Genomic DNA, 24591 nt, shown 5'->3' with positions numbered 1-24591 from the left:
CAGGCTTTGAATGAGGGAGTTCGAGTAAACACTGCCCGACTGAAGCAGAGGTCCCATGGTATTTGTAACACGGGAGGGGCAGGCTGATCCCGGGACGTTCAGATGAGCCTGAGTTGGACTGCTGATTATCTGATCTTCTTTTACAAATGGGGCTATAGATCCACGGCAAGAGGTTAAGTAAGTTTATATAAATATTTATATACATAAATATTATGTATATAAATATTATGTATATAAATATTGGTTCCGCATTTTGTGGATTTTTCTTGTCTCAGATACCAGCAGTGGCAACAATGGTCATCTGCAGGTTCTCAAGTTTTCTCAAGTTTCTTAGAGTTAAACAATATAACTAATGTGGTGATGTGCCTTTTATCAAGAAGAAACACTGAATATAAGTTACTGTGAGTGTGCGTCTTTAGCTTGTCTTCCAGCGATGTGCACACTGATTTGAAGTGCTTTAATTTCCTTTTTTTTAATGTGGAAAGTATGAAATAAAGTCCAGTAAAAAAGAAAAGGGAATAGGCCTTTATCACAAAGACTTACCGACCTGTCACAGTTGAAGTTGGCATGACTTCATGGGACACTTAAACAGAACAGATCCATTGTTAATGTTGTGACTAACATAGTTACTTTACCTCCCATGACGAGGCAAAAAGTCTGCTGTGAAAAAAGGATATTAGCCTCTGAACTGCTGATGCGATGAAAAATCACAGCAAACTAGCTTGCTGTTTCTTTAATGTGCAACCCCACAGTGACTGCCACCTCACCAAACCAGCTAGTGGGATGTGAAAGCCAGAAATAAATCAGCGTATGAGCTTTGTCACTGACATTTGACAGCATGGACATCTATCTAGGAGATATGAACACAGATCAAATGCACCTTCTGGCTACGCTAAAAACAAAATAGCAAACTTTCTCTCCAGGATTTTGTAGATTCCTTAAGGTGGAAAATGAGTATTTGCCTTTTGACGTTGAATTTTGCTTCAGTAATCAGTTACACTGCTTAGCATTGAAGGCCATATAAACAGTCTCAATTTCATGTAATTGTGGGACTGTGATTACTGAGAACAAAAAGCAGAAATGAGCAAAACAACATCTCTTGCATCTATGGACGGTTTATTCCTTTTGGAAACATATTGAATGACTTCTGAAAGGATGCATGTTATTAGAGTAGGTGCAGGAACAATCTAACTACAGTACACAGGCAAATGTTTACGGCAGGTTGGGTTGTGTTCATGGGGCAGCGGAAAGCCAACCTGTCAGGTGGGTCACGGTTAGCAGTGGTAACTGGCAGACCTGGCAGTGGCAGCAGGTGGGATGAGATGCTTCTGCTAGCACATCACTGCAGTTAAATCAAAGGACTCTCCTAAATGTTCTATTGTCAAATGGCTGAAAAAGTCCCTTCTTCTGCATTTTCCGTCAAAGACCTCAATTTGACGTCTGTATGTGCAAACCCACTCTGCAGGTTTGAAACTGATGTAATGTTTTTATTCCAGCTAAATTTGCCCCCTAAAATAAAAGACTTTGCGTGAAGGTAATGAAGATCAACGTGCAGGTTCAAATTACAACTACTTTTTGGTGACAATCAGACACTCACACTGCTAGCATTAAGCGCTCTGTATTAAATACAGCTCTTCTCCAGATCCTTCGCTGATATAGTTCTGAGAGAGTGAGAGGAGAGGAAGAGGGGAGGGAAGGGCATGGCAGAGGGAGGAGGAGACAGGCTGGGTGGCACTGAGATGATGGACGGAGTGTCAGAGAGCGAGCCATAACCAGCTTTCCGCACATCTGCTGCACTGGAGGCAACAGAGGCGTGGAAAAACACAGGGGGAGGGTCCATGGGGTCTGCGGTCAAATCTGCACACAGAGATATCACAGAATGAACCTAAAATGTGTAGATACTGCCTGAAAATTAGCACACAAGACAGCATTAAGTTCCACTTCATGGCAGTAAAAAAAAATGAAGTGCATTTTTTCATTATGATCAGACATGTGTCTGTAAGTACATTTAACATTGACTGTATATAGATATTTACTGCTGTATTTAAAGCTGCACCAGATAAAATCATTTATTATTGCCTCAGACCAAGCAAGCAGGAAGTGCTTCTTAGGCGTCTTCCTGCAAGTCAGTAAACATGACATAACAGGCTCATGTTTGATAACCCAGCTGGCCTGCAATGCTTTTGACAACAAATGATCCCCAAGAGACAAGTGAGGAAAAAGACATTGATGAGTGCAGTTTTCTCTGGTTTGAAGTCTCTTTCTCTCTCTTTGTGTCTGCTTATGATGAGACGGTTTCTATTTCAGTCTCTAGCCGCATTCGTCACTCTGAGAGAAGTTTCGATACTTCAGTTTTTTTTCCTCACTCGACAGCTTTTTTTTTGTTGCCACTTTGTTGTGCAGGACGATATGTGAGTATTTTTACATCTAACCACAAATACAAAAGTCTTGTCTTCAAGTTTCTGGTCGAGTCTCTGCAGTCACTGTAGGCTCTAAATCATTAACAGTGTAATAAAAACGCATACCTAAGTCGTCGTTAAGTTGGGTGTGCAGGTACTGCTGTTTGGTGTAGAACTTGTTGTAGATACAGTACACTGCAGCCATCAGAACAAAGGTTCCAATGGAGGCAGCGATGAACAGACCCACTTTGGCATTATCTTTGTCTAAACGAGCATCTGTGCAGAAGCAAATGCATAACAAAGACTGTCAGAGTCAGAGGAGTCTCTCTCTCTCTCTCTCTGTCACACACACACACACACACACACACACACACACAAATCCTGTTTAAGATGAGTTAAAGATATAATATGCAGGAACTTCCTAAATATAAATGCAAAAATAATCAATCTCAGCGATCACTAAGGATCCACTAGAAGTGTGTGGTTGTGTCTGTATCTTCGCTCTTCCTGTGTTTTCTTATTCTGTCATTATTTTGTTATGTTTGGGACATTTCTGTGAGTTAATGGTCATTTTCCAGAATATGTTTACAAACAACACCCAGTATATTCTGCATATTTTATGCCTTTAAGCTCCAACTCAGTGTAAGACATCTTTGTTATTTAATCACATGTTGCATTTGAGACATTAACAATGTGCAGGTTGGATACTTGCAGTTCTACTGAAATGTCTCTGAATTACACTTACATGTTTGCATTGCATTTAAATGAGTGTTTTCCTCTTTTCTGAGCAGATCTCGTATCTGCGGTGGAGGCAGAGGAGGTCCTGCCGGGGCCTGATGGCCACTGATCTCCTGCTCAGACTGCAGGGTGCTCTGGGAGCTGCTCAGTGGAAACACCAGCAGCAGGCACAGGGCTGCCAGGCCTGCCATTTGGGTCACCACTGGTACACCTACAAATGGAAAGATAAAATATAACAAACATAAATATTATTGCTGCATGAAGGTTTTCTACTGAGGTTTTCTCATTTTGAAAGTTCAGCAGCTATGCTGTCTCAGAAGACTATTTATGTCATCTCAACTCTCACTTTAAGTTACATAGCAAACCTACAGACCAAACAATATCACAGCTGTTTTCCACACTACAGCTTGTTGTTCTTTGGAATAACTTTGGAATAAACCCAGCCTGGTCCTGCTCTAAGAGGAGGCCTCTGAAACTGTACAGTAATCTCCATATCGTACACACACACACACACACACACACACACACACAAAGGCAATATTTAAAACCAATCAATCATGTTTACCTGAGGTCGAAGCGAGGTTGTTGTGTTTCTCTTTGTCGGGTGTTGGTCCTGTCTTCTCTGCCTCTTGCTCTTGCTGACTGAAGTGAGACTGCATCCAAGACGACTGGACTCCCCAGACACCCAGTATTACCACAGGAACACCTGAACTCCTCCTCACAGACATACTCATTTAGAAAACGACTTACAAAAGTGCTATGCTGAGAAACACGATGCAGCCTTACAAAGGAAAACAAAAATCAATTGGTGTGACAGAATTTTTTTTAGCAAACTTCCATTCTCTACAATGTTTTACAAACCTTTAAAAACTTGACCTTGAAACTGCAGTTTGAACAGAGAGACAGCAGTGATTTGAAGACAATGAAAGCTGTGGGGCATTTAATATCAACATGACAAAACAAGAGCTTAAATGTTTTTGCAGAGGTCACGCAGCCTACCGAGAGGCTCTGACATGAGTGTAACAGCGCTTCCTACTGATGCATAAATGTACTGCTTAAATTTCAACCAGAGTTGAGTCCATTTGCCAAGAAGTCCAACAACCAATCAGAGGGGCCCTGCAAGAAAAACTAGAAAACCGTGCACTGTGTGTGCTTTCCAGATTGAATGGAAAATGTAAAGAAAATGTCACTGTCTGAGAGAGTGGTTGTCTGAGCTGATTTGTCACAAAATATAAATGACATTCAAATGATGAAAATAAAAAAGGTGGAATGAAGAAAAAGGATTCACTTGTACTTACCAGCGCAAAATTTTAATCAAGGATTTCTTTTGTACAACTACTCTGAACTGGCAAAACAGAATTTACTCAGATTCAGAGATCCCTTTTTTGGAAGGAAACACACAAACACCCGGAAAACCACTTTCTATACATGTAAATGATGAAAGTAATGTTTAAACTGTAAACTTGAGCTGCATTTCAAGAAAACATTTAATAATAGTGTTACAATTTCAGACTACGCACACTACTGTAAATCTGCCAAAAGAAAGGTCTATTGAAAATATAATATTACATTATTAGAATATTTATGACCATGACAAATATGTTTAAATGTTTTTTATATGTTGTTTAAAAGAAGTTTAAATTATTTTTTATATTATGTTGACAACTGGTCCAGCAGAAAGCAGGCTGCTGAAAGTCCTTGTGCCTTTTGCTCTTCAACACTGGACTGACATTCAGTTCAACTTCATATCTCTTACCAATAAAAAGAAAACTGATGTTAAAATAATCACCATGAGACAATGTAAAATGAGACTGTGTATCATCTGTTGAGTTTCAGGTTGGTTTGGACAGAGAAGGTTAACATACATGCAGAGTGACTTGTGTAGCTACACAGAACACCTGCAAACATGCAGGATATCAAACTGAAGCAGCACAGTGACTCAAAGGCCTGTACTGCAAAGCAAGATTTGGTGTTAGTGAGGTAACTTCAGTGTTAACCACAGGTTTTATTGGTCATGACGGTGATTCACTCCATGCAGAGATAATCTGTAGCAGGTTATGTTGGAGATAACAGATAAATGTGTATAAAAGCACTGCCTTCTGGCCAATCGCTTCTCTTGGATAAAGGCATCACCTTGGTAAAGATCCCATGGAGCCCGTTGCGAATTGTGTGAGGGGTGATCCTGTGCTCCACTTCTCCATCTTCATTTCAGTTTTTTTCCTGCTGGCTGCAAGCCACGTCAAAGTCATTTAACTGTGCTGTTGTATTCCAACGTCCTGCAACAAAGACTGATTAAAACAATAAGGACTTGTACTTGTTGTACTTAAAATATAGAAAAATGAGCCTACATACTGCTCTGAAATATGTTCTTAGATTGATTTCTTTTTTACTCCAAAGTTCAATTGACACAACTGAGGCTGCAGCTAATAGAATAAGGTTAAAATTATCGTGCCAAAGTATACTTAAGGGTTTCACACTTGCCATCAGCCTTAACAATGCTGTACTGACCGATCTCTGTATCTTTGGGTGTTTGGTTTGTTCTGTCTTTCAGAACTCTGTGGATAAAGGCCACTGGGACAGGCATTATGACACATATGATCAGTATAACCAAAATGGCCAGAGCCCAGCCAGGGTAGTCCAGGTGCTCCTCAGAAGCCTGAACAAAAGAGAATCAAATTTATCGCCCAAGAACGCAAGAACAATCTGGAACTGTCAACGACCGAGTATTACATATTTAATATGAAGTGAGAGAAATTTGAAATCAATTGTTACCTTCAAGAGTTCAAACTCCACAAACAAAACCCTGTCCACGTCCTCCATTATCTCCAATAGCTATTTTCTTTTCAAGGTTAAAAGTGTACTTTAATATATCTTTCCATACCTTCTCTTGGTTCCAGGCCATATATGCTGGGTGTTTGATGAACATTTGGATGCCGGTGGCTCCCATCAGCCCAAGCATAGCAAGCAGGCAGATGTATTTCCACAGGTACTTGTAAATCACACTGGGACGCCAGCCCAGCATCCCCTCAATGTCATCAAGGAATCTTCAGGAACAAAGAGTGACAAAATTTCAGAAACCACATATTTGTTGTGACAAACACTGATAGAGAAGAGTTGACATCTGCATAGGTTTGACCATTTCAAGAGTTCACCTGTCAGCTCCATACAGCCAAGACACACTGAAGGTCTCAAACACCACCACAATGATGAGGGGCAGAGTGGCGGAGTAATCATCGAACATCATCACAAAGTAGTTCCCACAACGCTGGGTGAAGAGAAGGCCAATTAAAAAGCCAATGATGCAGCTGAAGACTGCAACAATATAAAAACACAACAGACACGTTAGGATGAAACAACAACTTTAAAATAGAGGCACTGGACAATTTGTGTTTCATTCTGAATAACCTTTGCAGATCAATTTACAACTTTTGTTCTCTCTCTGCTTGAACATGTCAATGAAATCAGCTGATGGATTGTCCTTCATTTCAAAACTTGACCTTTTTTTTGTTCCAATACCACCAGTGTGAGCAATAAAAATAATTTGAGTTAGTTCACTGAAATTAGTTTGTTTTTTTGATGTGCCAAAGAAGTGAAGTGTGTTTTACTGTACTGGTACATGTCACGTCTTCTTACAAGCCCAGCTCCCTAACTAACTTGAATCATGTCAGTAATGTGATATGGAGGACATGCTACACGGAAGTGAAACAAGTGAACAGGCGTTTACTTGTGAGTTTGGTCTTGTTGTTGGCCAGGGTTTTGAAGCGATCAGTGAGTGGAGCGAGGATGCCTTCCATAGTGCCAAACATGCTGCCGAGTCCTAAGTTGAGCAGCATGAGGAAGAAGAGCGCTGACCAGAAGGGACTGCCAGGCAGGAGTGTCATGGCCTCTGTGAAGGCTACAAAAGCCAGGCCTGGGCCTTCCACAGTCTGAAAATTAACAAGAGTGCCAGCTTTAGTTTTTATGTACAAGACACTAAATACAAAAAAATCCACCACAGCAAATTAACAGTCTTTGCCTTCTGCATCTCTTTTTCCAGGTCACACTCTGTTAAGTTTCCAGGGACAGAATTTCCATACTGTTTAAACCAGGCACTGTAGTCCTCTAAAGCCACTGAACTGGGATCAGAATAGTTGAAGGCTGGAATCAGGTTTTGGTCCACAACACCACTGTGAAACTGATCTGAAAATGTCTTCATATTACTGAGAAAAGAACAAGACAAAATAAAATGTGATTTCAAACATAAAAGATATCAAGTTTAAAAACATGTTCAGTATTACACATAAATAAATACACAGATACACAGATCAGCTACAACATTAAAACCACCTGCTTGATATTTTGTAGGTTCCCCTTGTGCTGCTTAAACAACGCTGACCTGTCAGTGGAAGAGAGATGGGACCTTTGTGGGCATTTTGTGGTCACTGGCATTGAAATGTGGGAATGTTGGTTCCTTTGGGTCCTGAGCATTGAGCATGGGGCCTCCTGGCGGGAGGTATTTGGTCAGCATGATAATTAATGTTGCTCTCTTCACCTGTCAGTGGTGTTAATGTTGTGGTTGATCGGTGTATAAAGATATAGAGGAAGTATACCAGTGTGTGTGTGTGTTACATTTGAAGTCAACATATTTTGCAGGTCTTTTTACGCACAATTCAACATTTATCATCTGATTAAACATACCCGACTACACATTTCATGACTCGTTTTTTGGCACGGAAGCCGAGCACAGCAAACACCACTAGGGAGGCCAGCGAACAGGTGAAGATATTAATAGCAGAGACGATGAAGGCATCGCGGTGGCAGTTGTTGTTCTTGGGATTGTAGGATGAGTAGACAATAATGGACCCAAAGCCAAGTCCTAAGGCAAAGAATACCTGCGTTGCTGCCTGCCGCCACACCTGCACATCCCCCCAAATTTCTGGCTGTAAACATGTAGAAGGAACAAGAGGTGTGTTAGGGAAATACTCATGTCTGCATCCCCTCTGCACTCAAAAAGACACATCATGTGCACATACCTTGGGGTAGAACATGTAGGCGATTCCTTCTAAGGACCCGTCCAGTAGGAGTCCTCGGACGAGAAAGCAGAACAGCACCACGTAGGGGAAGATGGAGGAGAAGTACATCACCTAGAACATGAGAAAGGATGTTTAAATCAACAAAATAGCAGCAAAAGTTGCTTGTTTGGTTTTCCCTGTGCGCACAGGCCCTTTGTGTCAAAAACTAAATAACACACCGAGTAATTAATAAACTCTACCATTAGCTATTGTTTTTTTTTTAAGTCAAACCTGTCAAACCAAACCTTTTATTCCTTGTTGATACAATTTAGTCATGCTGCAGGAGATACTTCTTCAGTACACTTTAAAGAACAAATACTGGGAGCACTTCCTCCACTGCTCTGACAGGCATGGGGCAGGGGAACCAGAACTGCATACAACACCACTTGTCCAATTGGTTTGTATGGAATTAAACTGGTTTAAGCTTGTACACTGGACCAAACTGAGAAAAACCAAAAACCTACCCAAGCCAACTTTATTACTATCACAGCTCTACTGAAACATCTGTCAGATGCTAAAAGAAAGCAAAGAATATCACCTTGACAGAACTCTTGATACCCTTGAACATTCCCAAGCACACAATGGTCCAGGCAGCCAGCAGACAGCAGACAATGTAAGGGTTGAAAGAGCCAGTCTCATCAATCGAGTCTGTGATGTCCAAAGCCTCGCGGTACCAGAAATATGATGTGGGCGAGCTCTTTTCACATTCTTGTACTGGTGTGTAAAGAAAAATCACAATCAGTTCGTAGTCTTACATATGACGCACAGCTAATGCAGTCACTTTTGAATCTTAATGTTATGTGTTTACCTGTTACGTTCCCCTGTTTTGGACACTGCTCCCAAGGCAAAGGGTACTGGAACGAGTTCCCCAGATAGAAAAGACTCCATGCAAGGATTACATTGTGGTAAAGACTCATTAATAAACACACCTGAGGACAGTTCAGAACATGGTTACGCAGTTAATGAAAAAAACGATGATTTATAGGATAACATGCAGGCTGTGTAACTAGTACACATCTTAGTTCACTGTTCAAATGTTTTTATTAATTGGTTTAAACACACCATTATTCCCTTGCCTTACACTTATAGCAATAATTACACTTAAAGCATTAATTTAATGCTATTACAAGACAAGTCAATCAGCTTCTTACCACACAGGTACAATATCCAATCCCCGAGAGCCTGGGGGAGATGTACTCCCACACTCCGATGCTGCCTTGTCGGATGACCTGACCGGCTGCCAGCTCCAAAAATAAAAAGGGGATGCCCATAACCAGCATCGACAGCACAAACAGTAACAGAAAAGCTCCTGAGGAGAGAGGGTGGCCAGCAGTCAGTCAGTCAATGAGCTGCACGATGTGATATTCTGGAGGAGAAGCAGATGTTTCTGCCATGCTATCTTCCTTCAATCTATTGCAAACAGAATTTTGATTCTGACAGTGTTCTTCAGAAATCTGTATATCACGCCTCAATGGTTTTGTAAACCACAATTATAAAACAAACTGACAGTAAGCCTCATTGAAAGTAAAAATAACCAAGTAGCATTCACAGATAAAACGATTAAATTGTTATGGGCCGTATTTGTATTTGTTAATCTTGGAGTTTATATCACGTCCCCTGGCAAGAGACAGAAACCAGAGGGTTTGAACAACAGACTTAAGAGGAGCATTGTTCAGTTTATTTACGGATAGTTTATACATCTATAAAGCAAAATGTTAAGAAGTGTACTGCATAGGCTTAAACATTTGGTAATGAAAGCATTTTTACATGTTTGGTTAAGTCTCTCTTTCATCACCTGCTTGTCCTGTGCGGCTGACTACAAACTCTTTCCTTTGAGTAAATACTGAATATCCTGCAACCACAACATTCGTGTTTGGTCCCATGGGACCCACAGGTCCCAAACTTGTGGTAGCCACCTAACACGATGAAGATAATAATAATAATAATAATAGTTATACTAATAATAATAAGTACTCACCCCCTCCATTTTGATGACACAAATATGGAAACCTCCAGATGGTTCCATGGCCGATGCTGAATCCCACCTGAGCCAAAAAATACTCTATTTTACTGTTCCATCCTGCTCGAGCTGCTGGCTCAGATGAGCCCTGCTGATCAGTCTCTGACTCCATGGTTCCTGTCTTGGCATCATCACTTGGCAAAGGCTGCTTCTCCATCTAAGACGAAAGAATAAAAAAGACTTACTACTATGGCTGAAACTGATCCCTGTCATATATCCTACCTTCATAATCTGTTTTTATTGAAACTGTATTGAAACGTCTTCATTCAACTTTATTTTACTCTATTCAAGTTTAATGGTGCATGAGACCGAGTGTACATTAAAGCAGTCAGTTTTCCCCACCAGCTTATCAATTATCCTAAATAAATCCACTTTCTACGCCAAGTTTTAAATAATCCCCTCTTAGACCACATGGGTCCAATATCATTGCGCGATATCTGAAGTCAATCTAAAGAACTACAGCGTCATCATCTGACCGTGCATCGTTGTAGGGACCGTGTACACCAAGACGTCTCTGATAAACCAAACTGACCTGCTCACCAGCTACTGTGTTCAAGGAGGAGGTGGAAGAAATGCTGGAGACGGCAGAAAACCGAGGAAGTCGACGATACTATTTGTTCTTCTTATTTCTATTTTCCACATTAAATGTATCTAAGGTAGCTTAAAGCTGTATTTACTTCATGACTATGGTAATTACATTAAATGACTCTTCTTTATTTAAGAGAGGAGAGTGGGTGGTGCAAAAGTGAAAATTTAGTTTTTTCTTTTTCTGACTTAAATTAGGGACATCAAGCTTTAAATGTGGTGTTTATTTTAAATATCTTAAATGTTTTTGTTTTTTTTATATCCCACACATGTTTCCCTGCTGTATGGTGACGGGAGCCAGTAAACTTTGTAATCACCGCTGGGTTCACCCCTCAGCTAATGGAAACATGGAAATTTGCACAGGGTTAGTTCAGGCCATGGATATGATAAAGACAAAAGTATTGGCATGGGGCTGTTTTTCAGGGTTTGGGCTCAGCTCCTTACTTCAAATGAAGGGAAATCTTAATGTTTCAGCATACCAAGACATTTTGGACGATGCTATGCTTCCAACCTTGTGGCAACAGTTTGAAGGCCCTTTACTGTTCCAGCATGGCTGTGAACCAGTGCACAAAGCAAAGCCCATAAAGACATGGTTGGATGAGTTTGGTTTGCCTGCAGTTACTGAACTGTACACTGATACACTGTGATGTAATGAAAATGACAACAAAGAGACTTGGTCCTATCGGGCTGAATGAGACACCCAATCAGTTTTCTAATATGATGCTGATAAAACAAAAAGGCAAAACTCAACTGGGAGGGAGTGCAGCACGTAGAAGATTACAGCAGGCAACACGATTACAGCACGAGTCTGGTCAAACATGAGCACATTAACATTCAGCAAATAGAGTTGAGGGAGGCACAAACACAGAACAAAGACCACCAGAGTGATAGGTAAGAGGTATCACACACCAATCCTGTTCCGACTGGGGGCATCCTTGTTTATCATGTGTTGCATTTGAAACATTAACAATGTGCAGGTTGGATACTTGCAGTTCTACTGGACAACATGTCTCTGAATTGCACTTACATGTTTGCTTTGCATTTAAATAAGTAGTTTTTTCTTTTCTGAGAAAGTCTCTATGTGAGGTGGTGGAGGAGGTCCTGCCGGGGCCTGATGGCCACTGATCTCCTGCTCAGACTGCAGGGCGCTCTGGGAGCTGCTCAGTGGAAACACCAGCAGCAGGCACAGGGCTGCCAGGCCTGCCATGTGGGTCACCAATGGTACACCTACAAATGGAAAGATAAAATGTTAATCGATCAAAACAATTGTAATTGTTTTCCAGGACCCTCAGTATTACCACAGGTACACCTGTGAATCCTCTACAAACATTTAGAAACTTAACCTTGAAGCTGCAGTTTGAACAGATAGACAGCAGTGATTTGAAGGCAATGAAAACTGTGAGGCATTTAATATCAAAATGACAAAACAAGAGCTGAAATGTTTTTGCAGAGGTCACGCAACCTTCTGAAACAGGATGATGTTCAGTAAAGAAATGCTCTGAGTGAAGCAGCGCTCCCTACTGACACATAAATGTACTGCTTCAATCTCAGGCAACAGGAGCATTTGAGCATTTGAGTCCTTTTGACAGGAAGAGAAACCATCATGCGCAACTGAATGTTAACATCTAGCATTGTAGACTTTTATTTTTTACTTAAGTCTAAAAATAATGCAGAATATAGAAACCTAAAAGATTCTCTGGATAAAGGACATCAAGGGTTATTTTATTGTTAAATTCATTAATTTACTGTCACAACCAGGCTCAAAGGTATGTGACAAAAGAGGGAGACTACACTGTTTTAATGACAAAGGTTTTGATGAAGTTAATTAAACAAGACAGTGGGTGTGTCTGTCAGCAGATCTGGACAAGTGCAATGTCTGTGTGTATTAGTATCAAACACAAACCACAAACAGAAAAAATCTCAGCTGGCAGGCGAAGGGAGGAGGGTGAGAACGTCTTTCAGGGCTGCTTTATGACTTCCTGATCCCAACCAGCTCAGGTGAGTCGGATCCAATGAGTTCTCAGCTCCACCCAATCAATTGCCTGAAACACAATAAAACAAAGCCAGCAAAGAGGAAGAGAACTCAAGCCTGTGGCCAATCGATCTGACAGATGCAAAGTTCACTGAAAAATCAATCATCATGATTGATAAAAAAAAATTGATATCAATCAGCTGTTTGTTTGTTTTTTTAGAGGCATGAAAATGTATCATATTTCACTCTGTCCTTGTTGATTAACAATCTGGAGATCTAACAGTCTGATATTTGGCCCTGTGAGCTGGCTGGTTTGAAACATTTTTCATTCAGGGTGGTGTGTGTTCCCTTTACACAGTCTGCACTGTCTGGTGAGGACACTCAAACTGCTCAAGGACTGATATGGAAGAAAATAACCAAGAAATGTTTTAACTATTCACTATCAGTGAAAAGATTGTTTTGAAAAGCTAAAACTACAGCAGGTCAGATCTATGAACACAGGTCACAGCTTCAGTCATCACATTTCAGGACACCTGCATTTAATATGCAAATACAAGCCGTCAGGTTTTACAAACATGAAGCGAAATCTGCCTGCAGTCAGTCAGAGCTGGGAAAACTTAAAAATATTTCCCAGTCAGGCAGATTTAGCTTCATCAGGCAAAAAAGCATGTTGTCCTTGATGTTGAGACATCTACTTTAGCAGAAGCCTTGACATGGCACAGCTTTTCCCAGACAGATAAGAGTGCAGGTGGCCAGCAGCACTCAGCCAGGATGTTGACGGAGAACATGACTACAGAAATGCTTCTTAGTCCATGGAAAACTGCCAGCAACTCTGAAGTGACGTTAGACAACCACAAATGCTTCAGTGGCGGCGCCCTGCAAGAAATACTAGAAAACTGTATACACTGGGCTTGCCAAAGTAAGTAATGGAAAGAAAACGTCACTATCTGGAGAGTGGTTGTCGGAACTGCTGTGTCAGCAAAATATTCAATCAATATCTGGCCTCGATATTCGGGGCCTCTTAGCAGCACTTAAACACTTTTGGGCCAACTTTCACTTAACTGACTTGGCAAACACCAGCCCACTATACTGTACAAACCTTGAAATATTAGACAAACATGGGTGAGAAGATAACATAACATGTTGCATTTAACACATTTATGTTCTGTATAATGGAGGAAAATGATTCAATCGTATTTCCCAGCTCAAAATATCTCTTTTGCACAACTAATTCATACTTGCAAAACAGAATTTATTCAGATTCAGAGCACCTTTTCTATAAAGGACAAGACAAATACCCTGAAAATCACTTTCTATACATGTAAATATAAAAAACAAGTCATCTTGTTGGGAAAAAGTCCAAGTAATGTTTAAACTACAAGCTTAAGCTGCATTTCAAGAAAACATTTCATAATAGCTAAAATATATTACACTGAAATGGTTTTATATCACATTTTCATTAAACATTCATTATATACACACAGACTACACACATTGCTGAAAAGTGAAATCTGCCAAAACTAAGGTCTTTAAAATGCTAAATATGTTAAAAAGCTTGTGAAATCTTGTGTAATCAGCCTCACTAAATTTAAAAGGCACTTAGTTGTGTTACAATCATACAACTGCATTTAAGTGTTGATAGTAATCCACTGAAACTGTAAAAATTGACACTTTAAAGTTTTTTAGACAAATGGCTACAAAAAACAAGACATGACCGAGCAATTATGTTTTAAAACTTTTTACGAAATAAACACCTTAAATTAAATCCACATAAAATCTGAAAGAGTACTTTCTGTAGTACTTTGTATAGCCTGTTCAAACAAATATGCAAATACTTTTCCCAAACTAACAAAAATCAACACGTCATGTAGAGTTTCAATAACAACAAATGTTTAAAAACTCACCTATTTTCAATTATGTGTTCTTGGTTGATTTTTTTTTAAACTTGTGCTATATACATTTTTACATTACATATAGGAGTTGACCTTAACGCTTCCACAACACTGTATGACTGAACCCCCCCCCCCCCCCCCCCCCAGTGGTTTTGTTGCCATTGTCTGACATCACAGAAATCAATGTGACAGGATGATGGAAACTCAGACATTCAGAGTCCGACTTGATATCTTTCACCAGTAAAACAAAGACATAACAATGACTTTTAACCAAAGCAAATGCTGTTCGCTCAGAGACTGTGAATCATCTGTTGGAATTCAGGTCAGTTTAAACAGAGAAGGATAACACACATGTAGTGTGACTTGTGTAGCTACACAGAACACCTGCAAACATGCAGTGTATCAAACTGAAGCAGCACAGTGGCTCAAAGGCCTGTACTAAAGCAAGATTTGGTGTTAGTGAGGTAACTTTAGGGGTAACACATGACAGTCGTCGTGTTATAGCTTAGTGTAACTGTGGTTGCTAGGATCAGTGAAGACAGATAACAGAAAGATATCCTGTTATGCTGAACCTGCTTTGTTGTACAGGCCTCAGGTGCATGTTGAGCTGTAAACACAGTTGGATGGCTTCTCGTGAACAACAGCAATACTGTAACAAACAGCTGTACTGAGATAAAACATAGTCGAATGAACTCTGTCCTGATGTGGCAGCCTTCTAAAGCCATCATTATCCTTAACATACATTATCCTATCATCATCGTTTTAATTCAGGCTCAGCTTTTTCATTGTAACTCAAACAAAATCTAATTCCCAACCTAAAACAATTTTGATAATAACTGTCTCATTTACGGGGCTGGAAAAACAACACTGAGTTAAGTGTTTAAGGTAAATGAACACAAGAGCTTGCGTCTAGGAGAGTCTTTGAACAGTGAATTCTGATTCTGTTATAATGCAATGAAGACTGTGAGGCGTCGGATTCTGAAAAACTGACAAATTTTTTGGGACCCACGTTGTCATTTATGGATTCTTGAAATTATGCTTTTTTTTAACTTTTATAACTCTCACGCGACGTTTCTTCTATGAAATTAAAAAAAGAGCAAAATAAATGTCTTTTTTTGGTAAAACATGCCACAAGTGCTATTCATACAAAAATTAAAAGAATGATATTATGTCTGCGGTCTGGGCCCTTCTATGTGGAGTTCGCATGTTCTCCCTGTGCCTGCGTGGGTTTTCTCCGGGTACTCCGGCTTCCTCCCACAATACCAAAAACATGCACATTAGGTTAATTGGCTACTCTAAATTGCCCCTAGGTGTGAGTGTGAGAGTGTGTGGTTGTTTGTCTTTGTGTGTTGGCCCTGCGATTGACTGGCGACCAGTCCAGGGTGTACCCCGCCTCTCGCCCGTAGTCAGCTGGGATAGGCTCCAGCCCCCCCGCGACCCTGACGGATAAGCGGTATAGAAAATGGATGGATGGATGGATGGATGGATATTATGTCTGTGGTTTACACTGAAAACTGCAAAACATTGTTACAGCTCATTTGGACAACAGGTGTTACAAATTCTCGTAAAAACTCGTAATTACCAAACAGAAATAAACCATTTGTTCCACATCTTCGTTTTTCAATATTACAAATACGTTAAAGTTGCACTTGTTGCAGTATTTTTAAAAAGTAAAAATCTTTTGAATATGTCTGGATTTAATAAATAAAAAAGGTGGGAAAAGTCTTCAGATATTAAAAGAAAAAACAGTAACATCATGTCCACTGTTGAGGGAAATTAGTCAGCGTGGCCGTTCCTTTGGTCCAGCTCTGACATGTCAGTCATAGCGGTTTCACACTTGTCATCAGTGTCAACAATGCTGTACTGACCGATCTCTGTATCTCTGGTTGTTTGGTTTGTTCTGTCTTTCAGAACTCTGTGGATTAAAGCCACTGGGACAGGCATCATGGCAAACATGATCAGTATAGCCAAAACGGCCAGAGCCCAGCCAGGGTACGCCAGGTGTTCCTCGGAAGCCTGAACAAGAGAGAATCAAATTCATCATCACTTAACACTTTAGACAACCACAACTTTTACTCCTCTGCTTTACATATTTAATGTGAAGTGAGAGAAAGTCACCATCACTTGCTTCCTTATGGAAGGGAAGCAGGTGTAGAATATGTGTTAACATTTGCAATAGTTTTTTTCTTAATAGTATCTTAGTATAACTCTTCATACCTTCTCTTGGTTCCAGGCCATATATGTTGGGTGTTTGATGAACATACGGATGCCGGTGGCTCCCAGCAGCCCAAGCATAGCAAGCAGGCAGATGTATTTCCACAGGTACTTGTAAATCACACTGGGACGCCAGCCCAGCATCCCCTCAATGTCATCAAGGAATCTTCAGGTACAAAGAGTGACAAAATTTCAGAAACTACACATTTGTCATGACCAACACTGATAGAGAAGAGTTGACATCTGCGTAGGTTTGACCATTTCAAGAGTTCACCTGTCAGCTCCATACAGCCAAGACACACTGAAGGTCTCAAACACCACCACAATGATGAGGGGCAGAGTGGCGGAGTAATCATCAAACATCATCACAAAGTAGTTCCCACAACGCTGGGCGAAGAGAAGGCCAATTAAAAAGCCAATGATGCAGCTGAAGACTGCAACAATATAAAAACAGAACAGACACGTTAGGATGAAACAACAACTTTAAACACAGCGTACGCAATCAAACACAGAAAAGAAATCAAGACAGCGTTGATGCTCTCTCCACCACCAGAAGTCTCATCGCAAAATAGGCTTGACCCAATAACTATGAGCTATGTTGAACCCAATGTTGCTAATAACACCATAAGCATTAAGCCTGATTTCCAAAAATGGCCATTCATTTTTCAAATTCAGACATATTTAAAATTCTCCAGTCTTAATGTACAGTGAAAATAAAACCCAGCTCTCTAACTATCCTGAGTCGTGGAAGTGAAACAAGTGAACAGGCATTTACTTGTGAGTTTGGTCTTGTTGTTGGCCAGGGTTTTGAAGCGATCAGTGAGTGGAGCGAGGATGCCTTCCATAGTGCCAAACATGGTGCTGAGTCCTAAGTTGAGCAGCATGAGGAAGAAGAGTGCTGACCAGAAGGGACTACCAGGCAGGAGTGTCATGGCCTCTGTGAAGGCTATAAAAGCCAGGCCTGTGCCCTCCACACCCTAACAACAAACAAGATGTGCCAGCTTTAGTTGTTATATACAACACACCAATAAAAAAACATCCACCACAGCAAATTGACAGTCTTTACCTTCTGCATCTCTTTTTCCAGGTCACACTCTGTTAAGTTTCCAGGGACAGAATTTCCATACTGTTTAAACCAGGCACTGTAGTCCTCTAAAGCCACTGAACTGGGATCAGAATAGTTGAAGGCTGGAATCAGGTTTTGGTCCACAACACCACTGTGAAACTGATCTGAAAATGTCTTCATATTACTGAGAAAAGAACAAGACAAAATAAAATGTGATTTCAAACATAAAAGATATTAAAAACACATTTGGCATGAGCCATGACAAATGTAAAGAAGAGGAAGCTTACAACATTAATATATACAAATATTTCTATTCTCACGAATAACATTTGAAGTCATCATATTTTGCAGGTCTTTTTATGCACAATTCAATATTAATCATCTGATTAAACATACCTGACTACACATTTCATGACCTTTTCCTTTGCACGGAAACCAAGCACAGCAAACACCACTAGGGTGGCCAGTACAGATGTGAGGAAGTTTATAGCAGAGACAGTGAAGGCATCGCGGTGGCAGTTGTTGTTCTTGGGATTGTAGGATGAGTAGGCAATAATGGACCCAAAGCCAAGTCCTAAGGCAAAGAATACCTGCGTTGCTGCCTGCCGCCACACCTGCACATCCCCCCAAATTTCTGGCTGTAAACATGTAGAAGGAACAAGAGGTGTGTTAGGGAAATACTCATGTCTGCATCCCCTCTGCACTCAAAAAGACACATCATGTGCACATACCTTGGGGTAGAACATGTAGGTGATTCCTTCTAAGGACCCGTCCAGCAGGAGTCCTCGGACGAGAAAGCAGAACAGCACCACGTAGGGGAAGATGGAAGAGAAGTACATCACCTAGAACATGAGAAAGGATGTTTAAATCTACAAAATAGCAGCAAAAGTCACTTATTTGGCTTTGCCCACGTGTACAAGTACTGTTGCTGCTCCTGGGCTGATAACAGCCAACTAATTGTCCTCCTGCTGATTTTGATAAAGACCTGCCCTGCTCCCTCCGTTTGACCAGTCCAACAAATTTGTCCCAACAAGCCATTTGTGGCTGAGCGACAGATGGACGGGTACTGCAGAAAAACTTCAGAACCTTCAGATTTTTGACATACCTTGTGCCAAGTAGCCAGCCAGTAATGGTCATGCTCAGTTGAGTTTGTCATTTGTTATATCCTAGTCACGCCAAACACACTCGTTTTTCATCGCCCCTCACAGGAGAATAGGATGCCGTTCAAGCCCTGCAAGCCATTACATTGTACTGGTGCAAAGAGAAACTAGTTCTTGTGATTAGCCTTTACAGGGACCACCAATCAAACTATTTGGGATGAATACTGGCTGATAACGCTCAGCAGAGGAACAACCGTTGCACCCTTTCTTTGAAGAAGTAACTGACCTAGTAACTGCCAGGAATTCATTTCACAGTAGCTGCAGTGTTTGAAGCTTCTGAACCAGGCATGAAGCCAGGATTTTGATTTTGGTTGCACCACAGAAATCTGGGCAACCAAACTTGTCTTGCTGGAACAGAAATGACTGATGCGTGTGGCTGTGGAAAGCAAATAGTGCATCTGGTTGATTAAGACACTTTTAACTTTGACCATTTTCAATGCTGAAATATCTCATTAGGCACCAGTTAGACATTTTTTTTTCATCTATTGACTAAGTAATTGCCTCTAGAAGAACGAGCCATGTATTGTCGGTACTTTGTACACCATCACTCAGAGCCTAACTTTAGCTGAACGGAGCAGCAATCGGCAGTACAAATGAGATCAGCTGACCAACAGACTCTGCAACATTAAACAACCTAAACTTAACTTTCAGGTAACAAATTGCTGAGTCTGTTTCACATGAAAAACACTGCACCCACTCGCTGTCTCACTGCTCCTTACAGCAGGAGACATAACATTAATAACAACACAGCAGAGCACTCAATTCTCCCCTCATTTTGTTATTCATATTAAGTTGAATGCTAAGAAAATCTTGGGGTTGAGACTTTTTTTGGCATGCTTCCTTCACTGTTTTGCTGGGAGGGTGGGCGATGGGGAAAACAAACAACCCTAGTTTAAATCTCTTGATCATCACAGCTCTACTGAAACATCTGTCAGATGCTAAAAGAAAGCAAAGAATATCACCTTGACAGAACTCTTGATACCCTTGAACATTCCCAAGCACACAATGGTCCAGGCAGCCAGCAGACAGCAGACAATGTAAGGGTTGAAAGAGCCAGTCTCATCAATCGAGTCTGTGATGTCCAAAGCCTCGCGGTACCAGAAATATGATGTGGGCGAGCTCTTTTCACATTCTTGTACTGGTGTGTAAAGAAAAATCACGATCAGTTCGTAGTCTTACATATGACGCACAGCTAATGCAGTCACTTTTGAACCTTAGTGTTATGTGTTTACCTGTTACGTTCCCCTGTTTTGGACACTGCTCCCAAGGCAAAGGGTACTGGAACGATTTCCCCAGATAGAAAAGACTCCATGCAAGGATTACATTGTAGTAGATAGCCACAAAGAAACACACCTGAGGATGGAACATGGTTATTTGATTAATAAGAAGGTTTAACGTTTTCAAGGATAAATGCAACCTACGTATGTGGTAATAAGACACATGTTTCTCTCTACAGCTGAAATAATGTCCTCGTCAAAGACAATAATCCAAAGAAAGTACTTCATCCCTTTTTGTAAAAAAAACAAAAAAACAAAACAAAAACCGGTATTATCAGCACATTATTATAATCAGCACAAGTGAATAAGTGAATATTAAATCTTTTATTGACAATGCTTAGACCATGCTGACATTTCATTCATATGCAGCACATTCATTCTCGATTCAACAATATCAAAATGCTGCCCGACCTTACAGTACACATCATCGCATCTTTGTTTGCTATCCCTATACTTTCATTAAATGGGTAAACACCATTACTCCTTACACTTACAGCAATAGGAATGTGCTGTTCTAGATGGTGGCAAAAGGAAAACAGAAAATAACTCAGTGAAGCATAAATGTGTAACATTTATAACAGTAAAAGTGTCACTTGAAATGCATGCAATATCATACACTGAACAATCTAAGGCTATTGGAAGGTAAGTCAATCATTTAACAGATTCTTACCACACAACTGGAGTAGCCGATCCCTGCGAGCCTGGGGGAGATGTACTTCCACACTCCGATGCTGCCTTGTCGGATGGCCTGACCGGCTGCCAGCTCCAGGAAGAATAAGGGGATTCCCACAACCAGCATCAACAGCACATACAGGAAGAGGAAAGCTCCTGAGGAGAGAGGGTATCCAGTAGTTAGTCAGTGAGCACCACAATTTTATACAATAAAAGACAAGAAGATGTTTTGGCCAGACTATTCTGCTTAAATACAGTGCAAGCAAAATTTCAGTATTTATGCATGTATTTGTTTTTTAGTTGTTTTTTAATTGCTCCTGAAAATAGACAGAAACCAAATGGTTCAAACAAAAGACTTAAGAGCAACATTGTTTAGTTTATTCATTTATTTGTTTAGTAAACTTTCCTTTGAGTAAATACTGAATATCTTGCAACCACAACATTCGTGTTTGGTCCCATGGGACCCACAGGTCCCAAACTTGTGGCAGCCATCTAACATGATGAAGATAATAATAATAATAATAACAGCAATAATAATAAGTACTCACCCCCTCCATTTTGATGACACAAATATGGAAACCTCCAGACGTTGCCAAGCCCAACACTGAATCCCACCTGAGCCAAAAAATACTCTATTTTACTGTTCCATCCTGCTCGAGCTGCTGGCTCAGATGAGCCCTGCTGATCAGTCTCTGACTCCATGGTTCCTGTCTTGTCATCGTCACCTGGCAATGGCTGCTTCTCCATCTAAGGTAGTATGGGAGGGGGGGAAAGAAACTGATCAAGACACACATTTTAACAACTGCACTGGTGAAGCAGTCTGCAGCAAGACGACCAACGCAGCTATGGTGTATTTATTTAAAAATTTCTGAATGACTTTTCTGCAGTTGAACAGTGTGTGTGTATGTGTATGTGTGTGTGTGTGTGTGTGTGTGTGTGCACTCAGTTGCCAGTTACTAAGGTACACCTTCCTAAAATTGATGTAGTCTAGTACCACAGCCCTGCACAGTGTTCGTTCAGCTATATTTGCAGGCTGCAGTAGTAGTGCTGGTGAACTGAGAAATGCTATAATGGAGATGTCTGTAATGTTGTCCACCCTACTTACATGAATGAGAGTAGGACCTGACAGAAAGGACAATGCATGAAACAGTCTGAGTGTACGTAAAAGCAGCCTGGTGATCAGTTACGCTAATAGTATTCACCTACTAACCCGGATTTGAAATAATCCCCGATTAGACTGGATAGATGCAGTAAACATTTATCCTCATATTTCACATTACTTAGAGCACTTATCGTGCTAACCAATCTTATATCACCTTTGCCTCCAGGAAATAAACTCAGCTCTAATCTGTTTGTGCAGCAACTGAACTGGAACCAGCTAAAGAACTAGCAAAGATCGTATGTCTTTGTAGGGAACGTGTACACCGAAACGTCTCTGATAAACCAAACTAACCTGCTCACCAGCTACTGTGTTCAAGGAGGAGGTAGAAGAAACGCTGGAGACGATAGAAAACGGAGGAAGTCGACGACACTATTTTGTTCTTCGGTCCGTTCAGAAGATGCAAACACGTGTAGTAGCGTTTCGGTCCCTCGCTGCTGACAACCAAGCACACTCGACCTAAGTTATTCCTATGTTTCTACAACTCAAATTAAATGTAATACACGAGGTACATTATTGCTGACAGCCACATGGGGTGGAAAAACAAATAACATCCGTGTACACGCAGTTTATAGCCGCGCTTTCTTGCAGTTCATAAAGCGCTTTTCTTCCGCGTGATGCAATATAATGGACCCCACCTACGGTGCTGGTTTCAGGGAGCTGCACGAAAATTGTACACCGTTATTAGCGCGCACAAGTAGAACACGCGAACAGCTCGACAGAACACGTCAGCTTTTAATAGTTTATTCATTATTTATATCTGTCAATATATAAATAATATCTGTCAGTTATATCTGTTCTTTTCCGGAGCAGAAGGTGATATCTTGAAAAATCTTTATTTACGTGCGAACCTAAAAGTATCATTATTTACTTTGAATATTATAAAACAGTCAGCAAATCATCGAAACTCATAACAATATTCTCACAATGGGAGAATACGTTCCTGACAGTATTTTTGGACATTTACGTTTGTCATTTTTTTTTCTTTGAATTAATGTTACTGATGCACTGATTTTGTATAAACACTATTTTCGAGATACATCTAATTCAATTCGACATGACTGCGTTCCAGCGGGTCTCTCACACGTACCAGGAGCCCTGAACGCCGCATAAGCTAAGAGATCCGCTCAACATTCAGCTTCCCAGCACGTGTGACTGTGGGTTGCCAGGTTGAACGCGCAGTTTACAGAAAAGTAAAGGTCGGGATCCCACCCACCTTTCACCGGGTCTTTTAAATGCCATCGCAGGGGTTGTTTGATATTGTTAAGTCACATTATTGACAAGTTGATGGAATAAAGTTGAATAATTTGAACCACCCTTACTGCATGAAATCTCACCTGTGTTAGCTTTTTTTGTTTGTTTGTTTGTTTTTTGCTTGTTTCGGTTCATTTTCAAAAAAAAAAGAAAAGAGAGGGTATGCTGATGCAATCGTCTCCTCGTGTCATGAAGCACGAAAGCATGGCTTTGTAGGTTTTGTAGCGGACTGGAATAATTTTGAGTCCTATGATCATTAACAGCATTGCGAAGTTTCAAACTCATCTTTCACGTTAAAGTTATTGGTCCCACAGCATTCACGGCAGGTCCCACCAGTCGCATAGTCTCACACTCACACACGCACACACATTGTATGCCACGTAAGCTTCTTGTTGAGGCAAATAAAACGAAAGTCTACAGCCGCGAGCAGCTCATAAACAAACAGCATATGCGCTTTGAAACAACGGAATGTAGGCTATTTGTGAAGAACTGATAAATACCTTGTGGTATCAAATAGCTGAGGTCCTTGCAAAATTATCCTCAGTGTCTTCACATCAAAGTCAAGTCAGAAGTGATAACCTTTCTCTTTCACCTGACTCCGCCCATATCTCTCTATTGGCGAATACAAAATGGTGACTTGACCACGTCCACTTGAGGACTGTTATGAAATGTGACACCACGCATTCCCATTTTTTCCACTCGTGTGTATTTCTAGATATAACACCCCCACCCCAAACCCCAAACTCCCCATCCCCACCCTCATCTGCTGCTTAAAGATGCTATGAAGCTGCAACTATTAACAACTTGTTGCAGTTATATTCCCTGCTTTATGACCCAACATTAAGATTTTTGTTTTGCTCTTTTTTTTTAATGCTTATCATAACCTTCCTCACACTGCTGGAATTACATTCTTGTGAGAAATGGAGAATCTGTATTTTGTTTGCCTTAAAACCATCCAGTTTTAATATATAAGGTCTAAAAATGGTATCATTGTATACAGGCTGTAAATGTTTTTTCAATTCCAGGAAAAAATACAAAAGATACGATTTGCCAGTGATAGCCAGAGCCCAGTACAGTTTTTTTTTCTGAATTTGTCCCAACAGAGAATGAGTACATATTTTTATCTCTAAGG

At 40.6% G+C, this 24591-nt stretch overlaps 3 protein-coding genes across 4 annotated transcripts; all 3 read right to left on the bottom strand.

Annotated features, from left to right (window-relative positions):
• Positions 1 to 1100: 1100 nt before the first annotated feature.
• Positions 1101 to 4377, bottom strand: LOC124052645. Its single transcript, XM_046377133.1, has 4 exons — positions 3703 to 4377; positions 3145 to 3348; positions 2526 to 2675; positions 1101 to 1857 (listed from the first exon to the last, which is right to left on the bottom strand). Exons 1-4 carry the CDS (start codon positions 3869 to 3871, stop codon positions 1622 to 1624), a joined length of 759 nt encoding a protein of 252 aa, XP_046233089.1. The 5' UTR covers positions 3872 to 4377; the 3' UTR covers positions 1101 to 1621.
• Positions 4378 to 5580: 1203 nt separating this feature from the next.
• LOC124053095 (sodium-dependent neutral amino acid transporter B(0)AT2-like) lies at positions 5581 to 22636 on the bottom strand. The gene is made up of 12 exons (XM_046378058.1): positions 22500 to 22636; positions 10167 to 10365; positions 9340 to 9497; positions 8997 to 9117; positions 8727 to 8902; positions 8150 to 8260; positions 7815 to 8056; positions 7153 to 7336; positions 6862 to 7063; positions 6290 to 6449; positions 6019 to 6181; positions 5581 to 5793 (listed from the first exon to the last, which is right to left on the bottom strand). Exons 2-12 carry the CDS (start codon positions 10363 to 10365, stop codon positions 5581 to 5583), a joined length of 1929 nt encoding a protein of 642 aa, XP_046234014.1. The 5' UTR covers positions 22500 to 22636.
• Positions 16151 to 24087, bottom strand: LOC124052644 (sodium-dependent neutral amino acid transporter B(0)AT2-like). 2 transcript variants are annotated; one of them, XM_046377131.1, is made up of 12 exons: positions 23960 to 24087; positions 21595 to 21793; positions 21045 to 21202; positions 20330 to 20450; positions 20060 to 20235; positions 18669 to 18779; positions 18334 to 18575; positions 17938 to 18121; positions 17647 to 17848; positions 17146 to 17305; positions 16875 to 17037; positions 16151 to 16673 (listed from the first exon to the last, which is right to left on the bottom strand). In XM_046377131.1, the coding sequence occupies exons 2-12, from the start codon at positions 21791 to 21793 to the stop codon at positions 16434 to 16436; spliced, it is 1956 nt and encodes a 651-aa protein (XP_046233087.1). In that variant the 5' UTR covers positions 23960 to 24087; the 3' UTR covers positions 16151 to 16433. The 2 variants fall into 2 exon arrangements, with proteins under 2 accessions (XP_046233087.1, XP_046233088.1); XM_046377132.1 differs by lacking the exon at positions 23960 to 24087 and adding an exon at positions 22508 to 22651.
• Positions 24088 to 24591: the final 504 nt, after the last annotated feature.

The sequence above is a fragment of the Scatophagus argus genome, chromosome 21, assembly GCF_020382885.2.
Source record: "Scatophagus argus isolate fScaArg1 chromosome 21, fScaArg1.pri, whole genome shotgun sequence".
Lineage (NCBI taxonomy): Eukaryota > Metazoa > Chordata > Actinopteri > Scatophagidae > Scatophagus > Scatophagus argus.
Note: the sequence above shows the minus strand (reverse complement) of the source record. Positions and strands in the feature narration are given on the sequence as shown.

What these genes read in the sequence shown, in the direction of transcription:
- LOC124052645 (XM_046377133.1), bottom strand. Translation starts at nt 3,871, where the DNA reads ATGAGTATGTCTGTGAGGAGGAGTTCAGGTGTTCCTGTGGTAATACTG. An exon ending in CAACCTCGCTTCGACCTCAG is followed by an intron (nt 3,349 to 3,702) that starts GTAAACATGATT and finishes TTCCATTTGTAG; the next exon opens with GTGTACCAGTGGTGACCCAA. An exon ending in CCAACTTAACGACGACTTAG is followed by an intron (nt 1,858 to 2,525) that starts GTATGCGTTTTT and finishes CTCTGTGTGCAG; the next exon opens with ATTTGACCGCAGACCCCATG.
- LOC124053095 (XM_046378058.1), bottom strand. Translation starts at nt 10,365, where the DNA reads ATGGAGAAGCAGCCTTTGCCAAGTGATGATGCCAAGACAGGAACCATG. An exon ending in TGGCTGTATGGAGCTGACAG is followed by an intron (nt 6,182 to 6,289) that starts GTGAACTCTTGA and finishes TTGTTCCTGAAG; the next exon opens with ATTCCTTGATGACATTGAGG. An exon ending in TGGCCTGGAACCAAGAGAAG is followed by an intron (nt 5,794 to 6,018) that starts GTATGGAAAGAT and finishes TCTTTTGTTCAG; the next exon opens with GCTTCTGAGGAGCACCTGGA.
- LOC124052644 (XM_046377131.1), bottom strand. Translation starts at nt 21,793, where the DNA reads ATGGAGAAGCAGCCATTGCCAGGTGACGATGACAAGACAGGAACCATG. An exon ending in AAAACAGGGGAACGTAACAG is followed by an intron (nt 20,236 to 20,329) that starts GTAAACACATAA and finishes TTTACACACCAG; the next exon opens with TACAAGAATGTGAAAAGAGC. An exon ending in GTCATGAAATGTGTAGTCAG is followed by an intron (nt 18,122 to 18,333) that starts GTATGTTTAATC and finishes TTCTTTTCTCAG; the next exon opens with TAATATGAAGACATTTTCAG.